Genomic DNA, 16,867 nt, shown 5'->3' on the forward strand with positions numbered 1-16,867 from the left:
TATTCCATTGCTTCTAAGAACTCTGCTTCAGCTATGGCGGCTGCCGTTTCTTTCTCTACGGCGAGTTTCTCTAGCTTTGCATCTAAGAGGACCTTTTGCATGTCTATTGAAGCCTGTTGCTTTGCTTTCTCAGCCTTTTCTTCTTTCATCTTCATTTCCAGCTGTGCCTTTCTTCTTTCATATTCATTTCTTGTTCGGCAAAGGCTGCTTTGACCTTCCCGCCTTCTGCCTTTGCGCGGGCAATGACAGCCGCATTGCTAACGGAAGATGACTTAGTTGAACCATCCTTCCTTGATCTTGTCTTGTAGCTTGATACTGTGCTACGCGACATGGTGTTGGTGAAGACACTTAACTGCGTGGAGACTACTGTGCTGTGGAATGCCGGTCACTGTGCTTAGAGAGCGGTCACAGTATGCAATCAAATGTGTCTACATTGCTTGAAGCGGCTATCCCCTTGCAGCACTGGACTGTATAGAAGTCGCTGTGGTGTCCGTTTGCAGATATTGCGTGGACCGTAACAGACTTCTGTGTAGTCAGGTGCGTCTCTCTCGCTAGAAGTCGTCGTTTACTGTCCTGTTCTCACAACATGTACCCCCGGGGTCTGTATGCCGTTCAACAGGCAGATATCACCATTCTACTAGTTAATAAGATGAGACTTGTTTCTGTAGTCTGTGGTTTTTATTAACCGGTAGTAGATAAGGTAAACTATGAGAAAATGAACATACAAGAACTGAATATACAGTACAGTGTACACAAAACTTCCACAAAAACATTAATTAATCCCTTACCGACGATGCTTTAGTAAGAGACACACAATGAGTAGCTGCTCCTTACATGAGGTGAGGAGAAAAGGAAGCAGGAGCCTGTCTCTTTCCCAGAAAGCACTGTGAGCAGGAAGTCAGGTGACCTAATGAATATGCATAACTTAACAAGGCAAAAGATGCACTTACAGATAAAGGTCACTAGATGGTGCTGAAGGCACACAAATGAACAGACTATGCAATAGTTAGTGAAGACAGCACACTGTTAGAAATCGAGTCGGGAATAATTGCGAGTAAAACCTGTTTTTACTTTCACTTTCAGCTGCATTCACAGTATGCCGATTTCTATCAGTGATATCTTCTCCTGTACTGAACATATTGCTGTCATTCTGGTATTGGCTGAAAGCTTGGACTGTCAGCTTTCAAACAAGAACAGTAAGGAGATATCACAATCTAAAGCATCACTCCCCCCTCCAGTTAGCTACTTTTCCAGCTGCTGAAGCTGGACTGGTGCAAAACAGTTAGGGGGTAATTTGATTTCTATTTTCAGATGCTATCCAGCCCACCATCTGCTTCCTCAACCATTCCTATATATTTTGGGCGGGCCAGCGATCAGAATACCAGCCGGGGGGCCGCAGTCTCAGCTTTCGGAATGTCCAAGTCACATGGCGAGGTGTCTGGGGCTTACGCTGGTCTCAAGTCCTGCCTGAAGCCGTTGAGCTAAGTAGAGTTGCCTACTCTCCGGTCGTTTTAGTCATACATGCCGGGGGTAACAACCTCTGCCTGCTAAAATTGGTGGAGCTCATCACCTTTTTTCAGGAGGTCATCATAATCTGGTCTGAAATTATTCCTAGGGTGACTTGGCAAGGAGCTAGGGATGTGCATGCTATGCAAAGGGGTAAGAGGACAGTCAATGCGCGTTTTGTACGATCCAGGGCTGGAGTGGTAGTGCGACACCGCCAGCTGGAAGGCGATAACCTGCGACTGATGAGGCCGGACAGTGTCCACCTCAATGACATCGGTCTGGATATTTTTCTCTGTAGCTGGCGAGATGGGGTGGAGCAGGCGTTGTTCTTGTTGGGTGGGGGTGGGAGCACCATGTAGAGGTACACGGGTTCCTCTGTGGAGGTCGGTTGAGTCAATTTAAGAGGGAGAAGAAGGCGGACTTGCCCACATATAAATTCTGTGGGGCATACTGCTTATTTATACTCCAAGTCACTGTTTAGTATTAGAAGAGTTGGATGGTTGAAAAAAAAAAATCAATAAAGCTGTGACCGCTGCTGTAATTTGCCCACCGGCTCCTGTTACTACCCATACTGTACAGGTAGGTTTAGCGTTAGGTCCCGTGCCACTTGAGAAACCTTGGCGTGGTGCGCGGGCTCAGGTATGTCCTTAATATAAGGATATACTGGCTAAAGTCTCTTTTTTAACATCAGTGTGAGGGTTTAGTCAGATGCTACTGTTTGCATCCACCACAGTAGTGCACCTATTCTTGTAACTATTTGTTCTATATATCATTCTACATCCACACATTTTACCATCTGGTGTGGGATGTCTCAGTGGCACTTGTGGTCTGCTGCGGGCATCCTCCACTGTATGCATTTTTTGCTGGAGATCGCCCTTAGCAACAGACCACAAGCGCAGTATCTGCTCCCCCGAGCATAAATGCACAACTGCATTTAGGGATGAGTATTTCCTGCCTTTTGAGACCATTTTTGTCATTTAAATCGTATATTTATATGTGGAGGTGTATAAACTCCAATCTAAATGCGCCTTGATTACCATCCATAAGCAGCATTTAGGTGCACCTGTGTGGCCTGCAACATATCAGCCAGCCATGGGTGGGACTCTAAGCCTCCTCCCTCCTCCCATTGTATGTGTGGTTAGTCACACTGGAGGGAACTGGGAGCTGTTTGCTGTGAGTCGGACCTTACGCTGGTGTAATTTGCCCACTGGCTCCTGGTACTGGCCATATTTAGCATTAGGTCCCGTGCCACTTGAGAAACCTTGGCGTGATGCGCGGGCTCAGGTATGTCCTTAATAAAAGTCTCATTTTTAACATCAGTGTGAGGGTTTAGTCAGATGTTACTGTTTGCATCCACCGCAGTAGTGGTTCAATAAACAGATTTACGGGGGGGGGGGGGGGGAGTGGGTCTTTGGATGCAGTGATGCAAAAACATTTTTTAAAGAGGGTCTTTATACAAAAGTAGTAATACTTAAAAGAAGCTATATGTATTTGCCATCACTGTAATCGTACTGACCCAGAGCATAAAGTTATCATGTTATGTATGCTGGAAAAGGAACGCAGCAAACGTTATAACATAAAAACTCAGTTGCAGCATTGCTGTTTTTTCTCATACCATGGATGAGGTGGATGAGGTGAGTATTTTCTTTTTACACAAACAGAACCGATGGATTCTTTCTACTGGGAGACACTAATGGGGGCATTAATGATACTGGAGGGCACTAAGGGGGCATTAATCATAATGGAGGAATTAATACTGAGGGTCACTAATAGAGCATTAATAATACTGGGGGGAGGCAATAATCAGGGGTGCACCTAGCCTTTCTGCTGCCTGAGGTGAAAACTGAAACAGAGCCAACTCCCCAATGCCAATTTCTTAACCTAACCCCTCCCCCCCAGTCCTACTGTTAAAGACATACTTGGAAAACATTACATACAGCACTACAAAACATACAGGGTAATACAGCGCCACATACTGTGCTGCCCAATACTATACTGCAGAAACAGATAATCTCTTTCTGCTGCCCCTCTTGCCCCTACCTGGTGCTGCCTGAGGCAATCGCCTCACCTCACCTCACCTCACCTAATTGGTGGTGCTCCCCTGGCAATAATGGAGCATTAATAATACTGCAGGGGACAATTATGGGGGCATTAATAATAGTAGGAGGTCATTAATCATACTGGGGCATTATGGTGGGATGTTTGATATCCAGGGGGCACTATGGAGGGCATAATGTATACTGAGGACACTGCAGGGGGTTTGTGATTAAAACAAAAAGCCAATTGAATGAATCTGTTTTTAATGACCGGGTGTCCATTTTTCATGGCCATTTTTTTTCTCATATGACTGTAGCCTTATTCCCATATTGGCTATCAAAGACAGAGATGGAAAAAACGCTTTAAATGTCAAAATCATCTTCACCACATCACCTAGAAACCTAAATAAACTTTAACATTAGGCTTTAGCATAAATACAATATTCGGCATACTGGATCCCAGGAGTCCCACAGCCACTTGATGCAGCTATAGGAGTGTGCTCAGCACTTCATTACAGTTCCTATAGACTGGACAAGTGGGGAGGTTAGCATTCCTGTAGCCAGGAGACGGCAGTAAACACAAGCAGGCAGCAGTCTATTGAGAGAGGGGCGAGAAAGCTGATGCCAAGCCTGGGTGAGAGCATGCCAGAGCTGTCACCTGCACAGACATACAGGTAAATGTGTGATATGGCTAGATGTAAGGACCTAAGGCTCTTGTTCTGGGGGCCCCATATCTGTGCTGTGACCTGTAGAGGGGGTCTCAGGGGCTGCTGGCTGCTGTTGCTTGTGTCAAAGATTAGCTAAAAGTTTCCTCCATAGGTAGAACAAGTTTGGTGGCTTTGCCGTCTCCAGGGAATGGTGTTGTGCGGCGTCAGATAGGGCCCGGCAGACCGCAGTCTGTGCTGAGCTAAAATCTGACCCTCCAAATGACTGTAAATAATTAACTGTATAGAGTCACAGAACTAATACACATTTCCAGCTCCAGGGTTCTTGTTTTCAATTCTAATTTCTCCATTTAACTTCTTGCTTGCTGGGATGGTGGTATCCTGACATAAAGCCAGTGTCATAGATGTACTGGAAGCACTGAAGGTTTCTGTTCATTGAAATCAAGCAGAGATCTTTATAATGCCTGGAACTGATACACAGAGTATAGTAGAAATTGTACAATTATTTTCACTTGTTTTAATATGTTTGGAAAGGCCAATTATATTAATTACGTGTGCAGCTCTCATTTTTTGCAGTTTGGGTCCTTTTTTCTATCTTAAATCTGATTTCTATCTGTCTTATATAGTGCATACTTATTCCACGATGTACAGAGATTGTCACGTACATCTGTCCCGTCCTCATTGTAGCTCACAGTCTGAATTTGTCAGATTCACAAGAACCAATTTGATAGGAAGCCAATTACCCTGTATGTATGATTATGGGGTGTAGGATGAAACCATAGAAATGTCGTACAGAAAGATAGATATGAGATGGATACATAGGGAGATAGATATGAGATAGATATGAGATAGATATGAGATATATATGAGATAGATATGAGATATATATGAGATAGATATGAGATATATATGAGATAGATATGAGATAGATATGAGATATATATGAGATAGATATGAGATAGATATGAGATAGATATGAGATAGATATGAGATAGATATGAGATAGATATGAGATAGATATGAGATAGATAGATAAAGTCTAAAGCTTGTGAGCAGCACAGCAGAAGCTAGTTGAGAGCGAGTGCCAGCGACTGTTGGAGCGATCCAATCCCCCAAAAAGTTATAAATAAAAATTATCCACGGCCCTTCCGTAAGTAAAATCAATGTAGATTTATTCACCAATGTAACGTTTCGGTCCACATACTGGAACTATTCTCACTGCTTGAGAATAGTTCCAGTATGTGGATCGAAACGTTGCGTTGGTGAATAAATCTACGTTGATTTTACTTACGGAAGGGCCGTGGATAATTTAGATTTATAGATAGATAGATAATTAGATAGATAGATATGAGAGATAATTAGATAGATAGAAATGAGATAGATAATTAGATAGACATGAGATGCTAGATAGATAATTGATATGAAATACTGTATATTAGATAGGTAGGTAGATAGATATGAGATAGATAATTAGATAGACATGAGATGATAGATAGATGCTAGATAGATAATTGATATGAAATACTGTATATTAGATAGACAAATAGATACAGCCAATATCAAACACAGTAGCTATTCTGGCCGTGTACCCGCACACTGAGCACTGCTATGTGCTCTCATGCATACAGTAGATAGTTATAACCCCCCAGAGACCTGATAATTAATAGTTAATGTGTAATTGTTTCTGGAGCACAGCAGAAAGCTCTCCCTGGGTATTGGAAGCTCGGAGTCAGTGTTCTTCTACATTGTAATAATCACAGATATCGGTCTGAAGATTAATCATTATTTGTATGTTTTCTTCAGATAAAATTTCAGGAAAAGTAAAATGTCAAGAGAAAACTTTGTGCAGCTTGTCCCCTTCTCTGACAGGTAAGAGTGGTTCTAGGAGTCCACGGAAACTTTCTATGTTTTATCGTGGCTTTCAGATTCTGATAGGATTGTATTTGTGCATATAATTATTAATATTATGTCATTCAAGTTGAGTTTGACTTCTGACGTCTCAGTGACAAGTTCGGAATCCGTCTGTTATATTTATCTGTCATATTGCTGCTCATCAGTGGCATACCTCCAATGGCGGCACGTCCTTGGGGGTAGGGGTCCCTGCTATGAATGAAAGGCCCATCCCTTTATTACTTTTGCAAGCTAGCTTTGCAAAAGGAGAAGGTACCAGGTGGAGAGAAACCTGTGGGATGTCATCGTCATGTGACCAGTGCAGGAAGAGCTCAGCAGTGCAGAGGAGTAGTAGTGAAGGACCTGTGTGATGTCACCATCGCCAAGTTGTAATGTTCTGTGGTAGCCCATAAGAACATCCCAGAAATGGTAGGAGTTTTCAAATAATGTCCACTAACACTCTATAATAACAATCTGGCCATGCTGGGAGTTGTAGTTCTATCCTCCTATACCCTATCTCTGTAATGTTCACTAGTGTCCCATAATAACAATCTGTACATGCTCAGAGTTGTAGTTTTCTCCTTTTAACCCTTCCCATCTATTACCCTCTAATTTTAACAATGGTTATGATGAGACTTGTAGTTCTCTTGTCACTATTATAATGTTCTGCAGCATCTAGGGTGTGTATTAGGCTTTGTTCACAACCGCACTAGTGACTTTCGCTGTTCTGCTCTGTCATAGATGCACAACAGTGAAATCAGGGTAGTGCCGAATATGGCACATTATAGATGAAAGCACCTGACGGATCCCCCTGACTATGATGAGATCTGAGGGTTTTTTATCATGGAGTCTGGCAGGCTGCAAAATCCTGTCCAGCATTTATGACCTGATCTAGGGCAGAGGCCGCTAACACAGATGTGATCAAAGCCTTATGTTCTGTAGCATCAGATTATTAAGTTCAGCAGCAGCTGAGGTATGTATTACCGGTATGTTCTTCAGCGGCTGAGGTATGTAGTATTATCTTCTGCAGCGGCTGAGTTGTTTATTATGAGGTTCTGCAGCAGTTCATGTGTGTATTATGATCTGCAGCTGCTGAAGTGTGTATTATGAGGTTCTGTAGCAGCTGAGGAGATTAAGAGGTTCTGCAGCAGCTGAGGTGTGTATTATGAGGTTCTGTAGCAGCTGAGGTGTGTATTATGAGGTTCTGTAGCAGCTGAGGAAGTTATTATGAGGTTCTGCAGCAGCTGAGGTGTGTATTATGAGGTTCTGTAGCTGCTGAGGTATGTATTATGAGGTTCTGCAGCAGCTGTGATGTGTACTATGTGGTTCTGTAGCAGCTGCGGTGTGTATTATGAGGTTCTGTAGCAACTGAGGTGTGTATTATGAGGTTCTGTAGCAGCTGAGGTGTGTATTATGAGGTTCTGTAGCAGCTGAGGTGTGTATTATGAGGTTCTGTAGCAGCTGAGGTGTGTATTATGAGGTTCTGCAGCAGCTGAGGTGTGTGTTATGAGGTTCTGCAGCAGCTGTGATGTGTACTATGTGGTTCTGTAGCAGCTGAGGTGTGTATTATGAGGTTCTGTAGCAGCTGAGGTGTGTATTATGAGGTTCTGCAGCAGCTGAGGTGTGTATTATGAGGTTCTGTAGAAGCTGAGGTGTGTATTATGAGGTTCTGTAGCAGCTGAGGTGTGTATTATGAGGTTCTGTAGCAGCTGAGGTGTGTATTATGAGGTTCTGTAGCAGCTGAGGTGTGTAGTATTATCTTCTGCAGCGGCTGAGTTGTTTATTATGAGGTTCTGCAGCAGTTCATGTGTGTATTATGTTCTGCAGCAGCTGAGGTGTGTATTATGAGGTTCTGTAGCAGCTGAGGTGTGTAGTATGAGGTTCTGTAGCAGCTGAGGAAGTTATTATGAGGTTCTGCAGCAGCTGAGGTGTGTATTATGAGGTTCTGCAGCAGCTGAGGTGTGTATTATGAGGTTCTGCAGCAGCTGAAGTGTGTGTTATGAGGTTCTGCAGCAGCTGTGATGTGTACTATGTGGTTCTGTAGCAGCTGAGGTGTGTACTATGAGGTTCTGTAGCAGCTGAGGTGTGTATTATGAGGTTCTGTAGCAGCTGAGGTGTGTATTATGAGGTTCTGTAGCAGCTGAGGTATGTATTATGAGGTTCTGTAGCAGCTGAAGTATGTATTATGAGGATCTGCAGCAGCTGAGGTGTGTATTATGAGGTTCTGCAGCAGCTGAGGTGTGTATTATGAGGTTCTGTAGAAGCTGAGGTGTGTATTATGAGGTTCTGTAGCAGCTGAGGTGTGTATTATGAGGTTCTGTAGCAGCTGAGGTGTGTATTATGAGGTTCTGTAGCAGCTGAGGTGTGTAGTATTATCTTCTGCAGCGGCTGAGTTGTTTATTATGAGGTTCTGCAGCAGTTCATGTGTGTATTATGATCTGCAGCTGCTGAGGTGTGTGTTATGAGGTTCTGTAGCAGCTGAGGAAATTATTATGAGGTTCTGTAGCAGCTGAGGAAATTATTATGAGGTTCTGCAGCAGCTGAGGTGTGTATTATGAGGTTCTGTAGCAGCTGAGGTGTGTATTATGAAGTTCTGTAGAAGCTGAGGTGTATATTATGAGGTTCTGCAGCAGCTGAAGTGTGTGTTATGAGGTTCTGTAGAAGCTGAGGTGTGTGTTATGAGGTTCTGTAGAAGCTGAGGTGTGTTATGAGGTTCTGCAGCAGCTGATTTTACCCAAATGCAAAATCTGTAACAGACTGCAAAGTTAATGTGTCAGTCATAATACTGGTGTCTTGTTACTGTATGTGGCAGAGGAATCTTTGGGTCCCCAGACTCAGCTGGGACAGCTACCTTTTAGCCCCTTGTAGCTACGTCACTGGCCATAGAGACTTTGCAGACTAACGTATTTTCTTTCCGCTTCCGTTCCGGGTTTTTTGCTTATGTGGAACCACTCACTTTAATGGGTCCGCAAAAACAACGGAAGTTGCTCCGTGTGCATTCCATTTCCGTATTTCTGTATTTCCGTTCTGCAAAACAGTAGAGCATGTCCTATTATTGTCCGCAAATCACGGTCCGAGGCCCCATTCAAGTCAATGGGTCCGCAGAAAATACGGAACTCACACGAAACACATCCGTATGTCATCCGTATTTTGTGGATCCATACTGTAGAAATGCTATGCCCAGCCCATATTGCTCATGTGTTTGGTGATTAATAAGTTACTGTTTCCGATCCGCAAAAAACTGATCAAATACGGAAACCATACGGATATGTTTTGTGCAATAACGGAACGGAAGAGGACTTAAATCAGAGAAAAATAAACTCAGATACGGAATAACGGATCCGTGAAAAAACGGACCGCAAAACAACAAAGGTCGTGTGCATGAGCCCTTTAGGAGAACTTTTCATGGCGGTCTGGGATAAATGGATTAGAAAAAAAGTGGACAACATCAATCAGAGAAACATCAGTTATGACTGGATTAAATACTTTAGTATACTTTGCTTGCACCTTGTAAAATGTTTTAAAATGAATTTTTGTAGTAAGTAAGGTAGTCTAATTAACTCTACAAAGGGGGCGACATTTACGTATTCTGCCTAGGGCACCAAAATACCTTGTCCTGGCCCTGTTCCTCTGCCAGCACGCCTCAGATTGTGACCTGGTTGACCGGTCGGGACCTGACCTGATCCAGCAGCGTCACCAGTCCAGACTCCAGTCCAGCGCTGTAAAGATCTGTCGTGGGCCCTGAGTGCACTCTGCCACAGTAACAGCCGTGTGAGGGAAGGGGGTGTGAAACAGCAGCAGGCGCAGTTCATGGAGGAAAGAATGGCACACGAGATAAAAGATGGCATCAGCAGGCACAGTTCACGGGTTAAGGTTAGGTGCACACTTGCAGATTCCAGTATTGAAAACTGACATCGTCAGACTTCATATGCTGAACACCACGGGCACTTGCATTATCCTATTTAATAATGGGGTCCATCGGTAACCAGCATGAGTACAGGCATTTTGGCAGATGAAATACTGCTGCATACAGAGTTCTTGTGTCATTTATTTTTGCCGGAATCTGCACTGAAGGCTCCTGGCGTAACCTCTGCTACAGATGTACATGTAGCCTAAGGGGTGTTATGGGTGACTCATAAGAATGCAGTCACCGTACAGTTCATGGGGGGGGGGGGGGGGCTGATAGGATTGCAGACACAGTTCATGGAGGAAGGGGGCATGATAGCTGTTCATGGTGGTGGGTGACGGGAAGTGGCTGGTAAGTTTGCAGCAGTCTGTGATGGGGTAGGGGAAGTTTGCCCATAAGAAACTTGCAGTGCATGAATGGCTGGGTGGTGTCTGAATAGACTGCATGGTACATTTTTTTATTCTTTATTTGTAGGTAAAAATAGGGTGGAACAGGGATGAGCCAAGGCAGGTAGCGAGAGGGGCCAGGGACAGGGCACAGGGACTCGCATCAGATTCTTGATATAATGACCAATGATTTCTATGTACGCCCCTGTTGCTCATCTTCTTCGTTTTATCTAATTAACCCCTTCCTGACATCCATCGTACATGTACAGCGGATGTCGGTTCCTTAAAGATGGCGCCCACTCTGGAGTGGAGCGAATGCCATAGCCGCCAGGTGCCTGCTGTTTCACAGTAATGCCGGCCATGTACATTTAACCCCTCAGATGCCGTGGTCAAATGTAACCACGGTGTCTAAGAGGGCTAAAACCCGAAAGTAAGTCCAATAACGCCCGTACTATTAAAATATATTTTAAAGAATCCCATACGGTGAATAGCATAACAGAAAAAAATGGCCGATTAACAGTTTTTTCATCACTTTACTTTCCAAAATAATTGAAGAAGTGATAAAAAAAAAGTCATACACACCCCAAAATGGTATTAGCAAAAACTACAGATCATCCCACAAAAAATTTGCCCTCAAACTATAAAATAGTTATGGGGGTCAGAATACGCTGATGAGAAGAAAAAATAATTTTTTTCAACAGATTATTTTTTTTCAGTATTAAAATGCAAGAAAAACTACACATGTAGTATCGCTGTAATTGTACTGACCTGGAGAAAGAAGAGCACAAGTCAGTTTTACGGTATAGTGAATGCAGTAAAAATTGTGTTTTTTGTTTTTTTTCATATTATACCCAATTTGGATTCTTTTTTCCTGCTTCCCACTACATTGGAAATCACTGATAAAACACTGACTGTATGAAAGCAGCCGTAGGCCTTATGCACACGACTGTTGCCCGGCCGTGCTCGTATTGCGACCCGCAAATAGCGGGTGGACCCTTTCACTTGAATGGATCCAGAAGGTGCGTAACGGAGGCATGGTTCCTCTCCGTTCCTCCACACCGCAAAAAAAAAACAACTTGTTCTATTTTTTACAGTGCAGACAGATCATGGACCCTCTTAAGTTGAATGGGTCTTGATCCATATGCGGCAGCCGCATGCATTCTGCCTGTGCATTGGGGACTGCAAAATTGCTGTCCCCAATGCACATAATGGCCAACCAATGGGCGTGTGAAGGAGTCCTTATTCAGACATAAGTAAATCATAGACGGGTGCTTTCCAAGTTCTACTCAGACTGTACATAGATCCATTTATTATAACGTGTTTGTTCACACATCAATGGATATTATTATTACCAGAGACAAGGGGTGTAACAATCAGTCACAGAAGGTGTGAGGGGTACGAAGTGGGGGTGGGGGTGGGGGCCCTGGAGCCCATAAAACTCTAGTTACACCACTGCTCTGGAAATGAACTTTTCAGTCTAGCAATGCGTGTGGAATACTGATGATGCATGGAGGCCAAAAAATGGAGGCACGGATCCTTCAGAGTCTCCATGGATGATACACCGACTGTCTTCTCACAGATGTTATCGCAGGCCCTGAAGTGTGAATAAGGCCTTACATGACAAAATTTAGGGTACCTCTATGGGGATGTCATGGTCTTACCTGCTTGCTGCTCTCCTTCGTTTGACATGTGCTGGCGGCCATCTTGGGTCCTGGGTTTCTTGTAGCCTTCCACCCTGCGGCTCCTCCTTCCCCTGGGAGGAGCTGGATGCCTAGCTCATATATATAGGAGGTCTGTGGCTTCAGTTCCTTGCTTGGTCCTCTTGTGTTCACATGCTTCTAAGACTGCTGCTCCTTCTGGTTCCTGATCCTGGCTTCGTCTGACTACCCTGCTGGTTCCTGATCCTGGCTTCGTCTGACTACCCTGCTGGTTCCTGATCCTGGCTTCGTCTGACTACCCTGCTGGTTCCTGATCCTGGCTTCGTCTGACTACCCTTCTGGTTCCTGACCTCTGGCTTCGCAAAGACTCTGCTCGGTTTCACCATCCGTTTGGACTTTTGCTTTACAGCTTTATTTTCAATAAAGCCTTCTTATTTTCACTTATCTCTTGTTGTACGTCTGGGTCATGGTTCCGTGACATTAGGACCAAGCCATGAATTCTGACGGTACAGGGCCATCCTCGCTACCCACGCTGGTTGCCAGACTTGATCAGCAGGATCACCTGTTGGGTCGGTTCGCTGTGGCGTTGCAAACCCTGCTTGAACGCACGGCTCATTTCGCTCCCGTTGCCGATGGGTCGGTTGTCGCTCCTGGGCTCGCTCCTACTGCCGCTCCGGTTGTTGCGCCAGAGTCTACCCAGACACCTGTTGTTGCGTCTGCGGTGTTTCGGGGTATGACCGGTTCTGCCCCTCTTCCACAGCGCTTTGGGGGAGAGCCAACTCAGTGCCGAGGTTTCCTTAACCAGGTGGGCATTTATTTCGAGTTGCTGCCACATGCCTTTCCTACTGAGAGATCAAAGGTGGGCTTCTTGATCTCGCTGCTCTCGGACAAGGCCTTGGCCTGGGCCAGCCCTTTATGGGAGAACAACAATCCGGTGGTTGCCGAGTTTTCCGGTTTTGTTGCTTCTCTTCGGAAGGTATTCGATGTGCCGGCTCGTGCTGCCTCTGCTGCGAAGCTCCTTATGTCCATCAGACAGGGTTCACGATCCGTAGCTGAATACGCCATTGAGTTTCGTACCCTGGCAGCAGAGGTGGGCTGGAATAATGAGGCTCTGGTCGCTGCTTTCTCTCATGGTCTCTCGGATGCCTTGAAGGATGAGGTTGCAGCTAAGGACCTACCAGTTGAGCTCGAGTCTCTTATTTCTTTCCTGATTTTGATTGACACCAGACTCAGGGAGAGACCTTCCTTTAAGGAGAACCTGCGGAGGTCTCCTAACAGATTGGTGCCTACGTTTGCTGTCCCACCCGTGCCTCCCTCTCCTCCCACGCCTCCTGGGGATGACTTGTCTGGGGGTGAACCCATGCAGCTGGGGTTTGCTCGCCTGTCCGAGGGGGAGAGGGCACTCCGGAGACGCGAGGGCCGATGCATGTACTGTGGTCTCGGTGGGCATTTTCGGTTGGCATGTCCGAACCGTCCGGGAAACGCTCGTACCCTGAGATCCTGTCGGGGGCAGATCTTGGGTGGAGTCTCCTCGTCCCCGGTCTCCCGTGTTGACAAACCACTGATCACTGTTGTCCTCTCCTGGGTCGGGGGCTCGGTGACGACCCAGGCGTTGGTGGACTCTGGTGCTGGTGGTTTGTTCATTGATAGTGTGTTCGCTGCCGCCAATTCCATTCCTCTGCAGGCTCGAGGTTCCCCACTGGCTCTTGAGGCGATAGACGGCAGACCCCTTCTGCCGCCACACGTGACTCATGAGACCCTTCCAGTGGGGATAGCCATTGGTGCCGTTCACAGAGAGTCGGTCTGCCTCCAGGTTATTTCGTCTCCACACTACTCGGTGGTCTTGGGGTACCCCTGGCTCCAGAAGCATAATCCGACTTTCGATTGGAGATCGGTCGAGATCCTCTCGTGGTCACCGCAGTGTGGGGCTAGTTGCATCCATGGGTCTGTCAAGTTGCTGTGTACTTCCTCGGACTCTCTGTTGCCTCCTGAATACGAGGAGTACCGGGATGTATTCGATAAGGTGCGCGCGGTTGCCCTACCTCCGCACCGCCCATACGATTGTGCCATAGAGTTACAATCTGGTGCCGTTCCTCCTCGTGGCAAAGTCTATCCACTGTCGGTAGCGGAGAATGAGGCCATGGAGGAGTACGTGAGGGAGGCGCTTTCACGCGGACACATTCGCAAATCTTCGTCCCCGGCAGGGGCTGGATTTTTCTTTGTGAAAAAGAAGGGCGGTGAGTTGAGGCCTTGCATCGATTACAGGGGTCTCAATCGCATCACGATCAAGAACGCTTACCCGATACCCTTGATTTCCGAGCTGTTCGATCGCCTTAAAGGGGCCACGGTCTTTACCAAACTCGACCTGAGGGCGGCATATAACCTGGTAAGGATCAAGGCGGGCGATGAGTGGAAGACCGCGTTTAACACCAGGACCGGTCATTACGAATCCTTGGTTATGCCCTTTGGGTTGTGCAATGCGCCCGCAGTCTTTCAGGAATTCATCAACGATGTTTTCCGTGACCTGTTGCAGCAGTGTGTGGTAGTCTATTTGGATGACATCTTGGTATATTCTGAATCCATGGAGGCCCACATTCTGGATGTCAGACGAGTGTTGCAACGGTTACGAGAGAACAAGCTGTTCGGTAAGCTTGAGAAATGCGAATTTCACCGATCCCAGGTAACCTTCTTAGGTTACATCATTTCCGCTGAGGGGTTCTCCATGGATCCTGAGAAGGTTTCGGCTGTCTTACAGTGGCCCCAGCCCAGTGGTCTTCGTTCCCTGCAGCGCTTTTTGGGCTTCGCCAATTATTATCGGAAGTTCATCAGGGACTTTTCCATGCTGGCCAAGCCTCTCACGGATCTGACCAGGAAGGGCAGTAATTCCCAGGTCTGGCCGCTCGAGGCCATCCGAGCTTTTGAGGCCCTAAAGTCCGCCTTTGTGTCGGCTCCGATTCTGTCGCATCCCAACCCTGGGTTGCCCTTTGTCCTCGAGGTGGACGCGTCTGAGACGGGAGTAGGCGCCCTTCTGTCTCAGCGTAGAACACCAGAGGGTCCTCTGCTTCCTTGTGGGTTTTACTCCCGGAAACTGTCTTCCGCGGAGTGCAACTATCAGATTGGTGACAGGGAGTTATTGGCCATCGTGCAGGCCCTTAAAGAATGGAGGCACTTGCTCGAGGGTTCGGTGGTTCCGGTTCTCATCCTGACGGACCACAAGAATCTGACCTACCTTTCTGAGGCCAAGAGATTGACACCACGTCAGGCCAGATGGGCTCTGTTCTTGTCACGTTTTAATTACGTGGTCTCCTACCTACCCGGTTCCAAGAACATCAGGGCGGATGCCTTATCACGGCAGTACTCCGAGCTGTCCAGGGAGGAGTCGATTCCGACTTCGGTCATACCTCCGAATCAGATCCTGGCCGCCATTCGCACCAGCCTGACCTCTCCCCTGGGTGAGCAGATTTTGGCGGCTCAATCTGGTGCTCCCTCTGGGAGACCCAACGGCAGATGTTTTGTGCCTGAGGAGTTGCGCACTCGGTTGTTGCGAACCTACCATAACTCCAAGACCGCGGGGCATCCTGGAAAGAATCAGCTGTCCTGGGCTGTTTCACGTCTGTTCTGGTGGCCTTCCCTACGTTCCGACATCGCCGCATATGTAGCGGCATGCTCCGTTTGTGCCCAGAGTAAGTCCCCTCGGCACCTTCCGTTGGGCCTTCTGCAACCCATAGCCACCGGGGAGCGCCCATGGTCACACCTGGGGATGGATTTCATTGTGGACCTCCCTGCATCCCGAGGCCATACGGTCATTCTCATGATTGTGGATCGGTTTTCCAAAATGTGCCACTGTGTTCCTCTCAAGAAGTTACCCTCTGCACAAGAGTTGGCCACGATTTTTGCCAGGGAGGTCTTCCGGTTGCACGGTTTGCCTAAGGAGATTGTGTCGGATCGGGGGAGTCAGTTTGTGTCCAGGTTCTGGCGCGCCTTTTGCTCCCAGTTGGGGATTCATCTCTCCTTCTCCTCGGCCTACCACCCTCAGTCCAATGGGGCCGCAGAACGATCCAATCAGGCCTTGGAGCAATTCCTTCGTTGCTATGTCTCCGATCACCAAGACAATTGGGTTGACCTCCTGCCTTGGGCTGAGTTTGCCAGGAACACGGCGGTGAACTCTTCCTCTGGGACGTCTCCCTTCATGGCCAATTATGGGTTCCAACCTGCCGTGTTACCGGAGGTATTCTCTCCCCAGGATATTCCGGCTGTGGAGGATCACCTTTCCGTCCTACATGCTTCTTGGGTACAGATCCAGAAGTCCCTTGAGGTCTCTGCGCAGCGCCAGAGATTCCAGGCTGATCGCAGACGAGCGCCTGCTCCTTCCTACCAGGTCGGAGACCGTGTATGGTTGTCCACCCGCAACCTCAACCTTCGAGTGCCCACTCCCAAGCTGGCGCCTCGCTTTGTTGGTCCCTTCCGAGTGCTTCGCAGGGTAAACCCGGTAGCCTATGCCCTTGCGCTTCCTCCTGGCATGCGGATCTCCAACGTGTTTCATGTCTCCCTGTTGAAGCCACTGGTGTGTAATCGTTTCACTTCCTCGGTTCCTCGGCCTCGTCCGGTCCAAGTGGGCAATCGTGAGGAATATGAGGTGAGCAATATCCTGGACTCACGCCTGGTCCGCGGTCGGTTGCAGTTTTTGGTCCATTGGCGTGGTTATGGTCCAGAGGAGCGTTCCTGGGTTCCCTCCGCAGATGTCCATGCTCCTGCCTTGCTCCGAGCCTTCCACGCACGCTTCCCTCAGAAACCGTTTTGTGCTCCGCGGAGGAGGGGC

At 47.1% G+C, this 16,867-nt stretch overlaps 1 protein-coding gene across 1 annotated transcript in view; it reads left to right on the forward strand.

Moving 5' to 3' along the window:
* Window positions 1-4,155: 4,155 nt before the first annotated feature.
* The window catches only part of FAM81B (family with sequence similarity 81 member B), a 90,060-nt gene continuing 77,348 nt past the window's right edge, over window positions 4,156-16,867 (forward strand). The window contains exons 1-2 of the mRNA XM_040420198.1: window positions 4,156-4,216; window positions 6,011-6,076. Of these exons, the coding sequence (XP_040276132.1) occupies window positions 6,033-6,076 (44 nt within the window). The 5' untranslated portion in view covers window positions 4,156-4,216; window positions 6,011-6,032. The remainder of the gene's footprint in view (window positions 4,217-6,010; window positions 6,077-16,867) is intronic.

Source organism: Bufo bufo, chromosome 2 (assembly GCF_905171765.1).
Source record: "Bufo bufo chromosome 2, aBufBuf1.1, whole genome shotgun sequence".
NCBI classification, from domain to species: Eukaryota; Metazoa; Chordata; class Amphibia; order Anura; family Bufonidae; genus Bufo; species Bufo bufo.